Source organism: Papilio polytes, unplaced genomic scaffold (assembly GCF_000836215.1).
Source record: "Papilio polytes unplaced genomic scaffold, Ppol_1.0 DF822067.1, whole genome shotgun sequence".
In the NCBI taxonomy this organism is placed as follows: Eukaryota; Metazoa; Arthropoda; class Insecta; order Lepidoptera; family Papilionidae; genus Papilio; species Papilio polytes.
Genome location: NW_013527137.1, coordinates 4,931,552 through 4,938,996, shown reverse-complemented (window position 1 = coordinate 4,938,996; position 7,445 = coordinate 4,931,552). Strand labels below are relative to the sequence as shown.

At 33.1% G+C, this 7,445-nt stretch overlaps 1 protein-coding gene across 1 annotated transcript in view; it reads right to left on the bottom strand.

Moving 5' to 3' along the window:
* The window catches only part of LOC106106872, a 14,666-nt gene that overhangs the window by 479 nt on the left and 6,742 nt on the right, over positions 1-7,445 (bottom strand). Inside the window, exons 3-9 of the mRNA XM_013287532.1 lie at positions 5,121-5,341; positions 3,937-4,075; positions 3,283-3,432; positions 2,168-2,311; positions 1,525-1,617; positions 586-747; positions 7-126 (exon numbers count right to left, since the gene is read on the bottom strand). Coding sequence (XP_013142986.1) covers positions 7-126; positions 586-747; positions 1,525-1,617; positions 2,168-2,311; positions 3,283-3,432; positions 3,937-4,075; positions 5,121-5,341 — 1,029 coding nt within the window. The remainder of the gene's footprint in view (positions 1-6; positions 127-585; positions 748-1,524; positions 1,618-2,167; positions 2,312-3,282; positions 3,433-3,936; positions 4,076-5,120; positions 5,342-7,445) is intronic.

Genomic DNA, 7,445 nt, shown 5'->3' with positions numbered 1-7,445 from the left:
CAGGACCCTTCGGCTGTTCTTGATTACTCCGATTTGTTAGGCATCTAATAGTAGCCGCAACTATACCAACTAGTAGAACCACAGCAATACCAGCGATAATGTACACGTAGATGACATCGAACTGATCTGCACATAAATATTGAAATTAAAAAGTTTTGTATAAACTTTCATTTCGAATCGGAAAATACGTAATTAATCCTTTGTTCTAACTGATGGCAAATGTATCATGCTACATTGCAAATAGATGCAACGCGAAAATGACAAATAATGTTCTATTTACACGTGGCCTACGTCATAATTTGTCAGGCATTATGAGATTCATTACATCCCGATAAATTGCATTAGTCGCTCACCTAGGCAACTGCTAATTTTGTAATTGACGCAACGAATATTTATATCTATTTAACTACTAATTTAAGTCAAACTTGATGCTGCAGAATTAAATAAAACTTAACTATTTTCTTCAACGTTTAGTTCAAAATATACCACAAATTTCACTAAAATCTTTTGAGCCGTCTTGGTGATATTAATTAGCAAATATCCACCCATTCAATTAAGTAGTGTAATCACTGAAATATTTCTTACCATTATCTGAAAGGTGATGTCGCGGTGATGATGGTGATGACTCTTGGTGATTATTACTTGTGACATTGTTGGGTGCTAAAGATGGTTTCTGTGAAGGAATAGCTGCCACTGCTGGAGCCGGTGGTACCGCTGGTTCACCCCACCAACGATCGCCGGACTCATCTAAAGATGAAGAAAATGACTTAAATAAGATAAGCAGACCATGTATGTAAGTATATTAGTATTCTGATTTTGAAAAACTTAACAACTTCAGCGTTATAAAAAGATCAGCAACAAAGAATGATAATCTCAGAAATGATTATCTAAATTGTTGACAAAGCAGTTCTCAAAGACCGAAGTTTTTGGTATAAATAAAAATATTGACAAAGAAGAACTCATTTTCATAAAATTATTGCCTTTTCAATTAAAACTGACATAAAACAATATGTCTGTTTGTTAAGCAATCGGTTTGGAAATGAAACTAATTAGAGTGGTATCATTGTAAAAAGTATTGCACGGCGAAGTGCGCACACTACACATCATAGAAGTGCAGAGCAAATTGGGTCATGCGCAGTCAACTTTGCTCAGCACTCTGTTTCAGTTGACACAGATTTATGAACGCGTGTAACTAATAATTCCGCACTTTACTTCCCCTATTATGTCTGGAAAGCCTTGCTTCAATAGTATGGATTGAACCCGTGTGAGGTTTTAATTAAATAAATTCCACGTTATTGATGTTTGAAGGAAGTGCGAGCGTGTGTTGTAAAGTAGAGCATAAAACTTTCCACTCCATCGCGACGTACTCACCAGTAACATTAGGTTAGGTCATAGTTTTTTTTCTTACAACGGATTTATCAGTCTTATGATAAACGGATCATATACCTTGAGCAGTTTAACTGAAAATATAACATACGAGTAGCTTTTGGATTACATCTTACGTTTCACTAAAATCTAACTTACCTATGTCTTCATTTTCAGTGTCCGATACATCGTAAGCCACTTCGTCTTCCTCTGGTGCACTTTCATATCTTTCTTTAAGCACTGTGCGTGGAACTAAAATAATAAAGTTATTTGAGAAATTTATACGCATTAGTTTAGTATTAAAATTAGTTTGTCAAACTAATTTTCTAACACATTCAAGAGATTTATACAATATTAAATTCTGCATTAAACTTGTTAATGCAGTTCTCGTAAATTGCATAAAATTTAAGCATCACGGTATAATAAGTTTCATGTTTATAGTACACTTGAGATAGGATTTTTCGATGGTCTCTTAATCGTTCTGTTTTATGCTCACTTTATTGCGGTCGCCAGTCAGACGGGAATAACTTCATGTTACATGTCCTTGAATGGACAATAAACTATTCGAATCATATAATCCTTCAGGGTATCTTTTTCTATTAGTTTTGCGAGAAAATTTACACAATAATATAAATGGATTGAATTTTATGATTGTAATCAACAAAATAAACAATAAATTGATTCTAATAAAAAAAAAACGATTTATTGGATTGAAATTGTTAACTTCATAAATAGCTAAGAAATATCAAATACATTTTGTACCAGCTGAGGAATTAAGTGCAGTATTGTGTGTTTTACTTACCACAAGTGTAAACAACTTTAAGATAAGTCCTGCTGCCCGCTCGACAAGGTTTCCCGAACATTTTGCTGTCCGCCGCTAAAACGCATCGCCTCTTTCCGTGGCATTCACGCATTGAAGTTTCCGTGGCGTAAGGTTCTAAGCAAGCTAGGGTCAAATAAAAATAGAAATTAAATTGCGACATACATTTAAGCAATATTGAGTAAAAAACAATTTTTAATTAACTCATAACACATAATTATTGTTCAGTGTTTAAGAAAGTTACTGAAGAAGAAGCAATATTCAAATGCATTTATGGATCTAATATTGTACATAGAAGCTACGTAGGACGCTGTCATTCACTTTCGTACCATAAATTTGCTTTGTCACTTATTCTTAATTCACCCTTTCAATATTCTCGAACCACCGAAGCGCATTTTTCTCAATTTTAGTTACAATGTCCCCTTTTAAGTCACCCTTTTTCCTTACAACGCTATTTTCAATCACATCAGGATTTACTTTTAAAAAATAGAATGTAAGAATTCGTGTATCACATTTAATAAAAGGAAAGCAATACATTTCAAGATAAGTCTAAAGAAACTTGAATTCAATCCAATTTACAAATATTTGTTTTACAAACATCGTAACTACAGCCTCCAACGGGTAAAAGTTTTAATGATTTAACCGTAAGTGGTTCAGAACTTCGCCAAGGTTACATGGAAATAAAAATAAAATCCGCTAATTTCATTTCTGCGAAAAATGTTTATAAGCAAAATGATTAAAAATACGTAATTTATTTAAAAATAGCCCAAATGACGCATTGTATTATCTGTGGTTAACACTACTATACTGCGCGGTTCACACTTGGCCAGTACAGTTAATCTTAGTCTCAGTACAGTAATAACTGGACTGTCAATCAACTGCCACAGTGTGAACGTCAACTGGCACTAGTGAGTTCCTATAATAAATAACTGGCCGTCGCTACTGTCCAACTGTACTGGCCAAGTGTAAACCGGGCATTAGTACATTTTTGTTTAAAAATGTCATATTTTTTTTTTAATTCTTCACCATTAGCCGAATTTAATTTGTGTTACAATTCTTATTTCTTCGTCATATTATAGTCTGTACTCTATACTTACTTTCTTCCTTCATTCCTCTCGGCTGTGGGCATTGTATCGAATCGTACTCCGTCCTGCCGTATTGTGCGGAGTATATCGCAACCCGTGAGTGCGGGTTACAGCTTAAATGCAGCACGTCGTTCTCACAGCCCACTTTACTTCGAAATTCATCTGTTGATCGAATATTACATTAGTTAAGCCTTTTCTCTGTAAAGGGTGTAACATTTTGTAGCTAAAAAGACGTAATGAGATAAAAGAACTTTATGTACGAGCCACAAATGGTTTGTACACTAAATCACAATTATATTAAAACTGGTAGCAGTGACATCATAATCATCATCAACTGGCCCTTATCCCTTATGGAGGGTCGGCACAGTATGTGCTGCTCTTCCATACATCTCTATCAGCCGTCATATCTGAATGCACTCCTTTCATAAGCGTATCCTCTTTTACACAATCCATCCATACTTTCTTCAGTCTTCCTCTTCCTTTGTAGCCATCCATATTCATTCTTAACACTTTCAGGTTTATGTCCCCACCGTCTCTTCGCATAACAACCCAATTAATATAGCTACAATTTTATTAGAATTAAATTCCGTACAAAATTTAATTAAGTAATTAAGTCAATATGCTATCTTTTTCAGTGTTGGGAATAATTTATAGGCAGATACTTACATGGACGGCACTTATAAGCGACTTCGACGAACCTTCTAGAGCCCGGACACGGGTCTACACCAAACGTTTTCGGACTCGTGTGGAATTTGCACTGTCGTTTCTTTTGACAGGCCTCCACTACTGTCTGCAAAAGTGAATACTAACATACTTTAGTTAGTATGCCTATTCTGTTTAGACAAAGGAGTACAGTTAAAATCATACTTTGAAAGTTAAAACAATAACGCTTAGATTTAAATTTTATACAGAGACTAGCTGTTCGCGACTTCGTCCGAGTGGGATTAAGAAATAGTAAAACACATAGTCTTAATTACTCACTGATAAAGTATCTTTTTAATGACGAAAGATTTTTTAAATCGGCACATTAGTTTGTAAGTTATTTCAATAAATACAAAAATACAAATCTTTCTACTTTATAATATTAGTACAGAACTATAGAAAAAGTAGTCATTACCTTGTGAATTTGATGTTATTATATTAAATTAGAATTATTATAGTATATTGTACATTTGTGCTAAATTCACTTTATTGTACACAAAAATATGAATGTTTATAAAAAAATCCTTTGCTTTAGTTTTTGAATTGTTTAATTCTGGAAATATATATCCCATTTTGTTCTTACATCTTTACCTTAATTGCAAATACGTGTTTAATTTTATAAATTCATTAATCAGATTCACCAAGGTAAATAATTACTCGCTGCTAACACAGTATCCGTCACAAGGAATGACTAATGAGAATCATATTTCTCTTCACGACAGATGGATTGTCATATTAAAGTATTTACTAAGTAATATTAAATCTAGGTTACACCTCCACAACAATATTAAGAAAAAACATCGCTAATACTTAGTAAGTAATCGTACAACAAAGACTAATTATTTATTAATTTAATATTGTGGATTGTTATCATTTTAAATAGGTTAGGGTAAATTTTAAACAAATAATATATTTGTAACTAGCGATAGTAATTTAAACACTCAGTTATATATTCCGCCAGGATCGCGCGCGATTTTCAATACGTCTAATGACATTTGACAGCTGTCAGATAAGGATGTGACGTATATTTCAATGATTTAGTGTTGCGCCTACTATGGTACGATACTGATTTTCTTCTTAACAGTTTGCTATAAAGTGCTGCCATCTAGTACAACTAGTCATTATACTCGTAATTGGAACTATGTTACCTGTAACGCGCTTGGCCACGTACAAGGGGCATCACCCCCCAATACTTCGACAGCGACTGGCTGATACTCTGCCAGCTCTGGTGAGCAGGACGTCTGGGACGCGGAGGAACCATATTGAGCTACTTGTATGCTGATCGTAGTCCCGCGCGGACAGATGAGGGTTACTATGTCCTCATCACATGCTGCTTTTTGATGTGTTCTTAATGTTCCCAGGAGTAATTCTGTGAAGCAAAAAACTGCATTCTTTATCTGCCATTGATAGAAGAGTTCGTGTTTAATTACACAATGGGGCAGATAGGTAAAAAAAATCAATGCATTTACTGCGGTTATATGTACCTAGGTATAATTTTTTTATTTACATTTATGTATGTGTTACTAGACTGGGCTGCGAAGTACAAATATAAAATATACATGACTTTATATAACTTTGTGTTAAGTATTATCATTTCGTCTCGATGGTAATTCAAAGTTATCGACGCAAAAGCTCTGTATCAAAATATATAATGAGCTTCTTGAACTCACTTAAAGCTAAAAGCTTTCTACGACCCTCGAAATATAAATAATTTTAGATACCGAATATCTTACACCTGCTTTAACTATATTTAATTGTTCTTGAAACTGAATTTAATAAATCTCCTTGCACGAATGATATTTTTTTTAATTAAATTATTTTTAACCAAAGTAATAACAAGGTAATAAAACAAATGTAGTATGATTTTTTGACATAAACTACGTTGAGTCGCCAATTTCATTAATTGCCCTTAATTTGTCTTCCTATTTGTAATTCAAATACCATTCCAAAATTAGCTAAATACAAAAATTCCACTTTAAATGCTAAACCTACTTAAAATATAAAATAAAATTCCAACATCAAATTTTTTTCGTTGCCGCATTAAGATTTTATTCCAAAAACGGTTACTCGTAATCTCTTTTTTGTAAAGAAAAACCTTTCGAGTCGACATCGCAGTCCAACTTGGAATCGGATAAAAAGTAATTAGACACCCTAAAAAATGTGAGGTTTCAAGTTACATTAAGGCTACGTTTCTGTAATTACAACTTCCTAAAGGTCAACTAACGGTAAATAGCTCGCTGACTCTGCATATAACTTGGTAGTTAGATTGCAAAGTAAAATATACACAACTTGAATGTTGTAACCCTTATTTACGGACTTTATTACGGACCTAACTGCCAATAAACTAAAAGATCACATGACACTTGTATTACAATTTTGTTTCATAATATATACTAATATTGTAAAGAGGAAAGATTTGGATTGTTGGTTTTTTGTATGTTTTTGATTCGCGTAAAAACTACTGGGCCGATTTAAAAAACTCTTTCACCCTTAGACAGATAATTTATCTACGAGTAACATAGGCTATTTTTTTTTAATTTACATGGGCGAAATCGCGGGCAGCAGCTGGTTATGTGTAATACTGCGACAGATAAATTAAGCAACATTATTTTTAACACATGCATAAGTAGATCTTGTAAAATTTACATTCATTTGTTACATTTTTTAATAAGAAAAAAAAGTATGGTTTTGATTATCAATTTACAGTAATTCGTCAATTATTACAATATACAATTGTATAACAAATATGCGGATTTTGTACAAATAATAACTCGTACTAAATCAATTAATTAACCGAACGAACGAGCTTACAAATCAAAAACCATATCAGCAACAAATCTGTTAATCTGTACACATGTTGTTTTATAACTAATTAATCGGTTCGATGTAAATAAAAGCTTAACCGACAATAATAAAAAGTATTTTATTACCTGAAACATCATGTACGGGCCACACTCGTTGCCCATATGTTGGATAATAAAAGCAGGCGAGATAAAAATATTTACAACGGGCAACTGTTCAACATACCCTCGTGTAATCCTCAAGAGTCAGTCACTTAAACAACGGGTCATTAAGGGGATGCTCGCTATTTATAGACACATCCTCGTATTTCATACTTGACGAGAAGCGTAATAGGCCGCACGTGGCGAACCATGCCTCTTATACGCTTGGTACAATTTTTTTTAATATAATTCATTCGTTCACTTTTTAACATGATGAATGATCATTTAAATACTTCCTAATTGAATGAATTAACTCATTAATATGTAATATTTATTAGACTTTCTGTACTTAAGGGTTGTTTTTGTTATAAAAAATAAGTAATGTGTATATCGTATAAGATTTAGGAATAAAATTATTTCTAGCGGAGACATGTGTATTGCTAAAATATGTACAGAAAAAAGACAGAAAATACGATGACATCGACAATGTGTTCTAATTTCAAATAATTTAAATTCTTCCTTTTTTCTAAT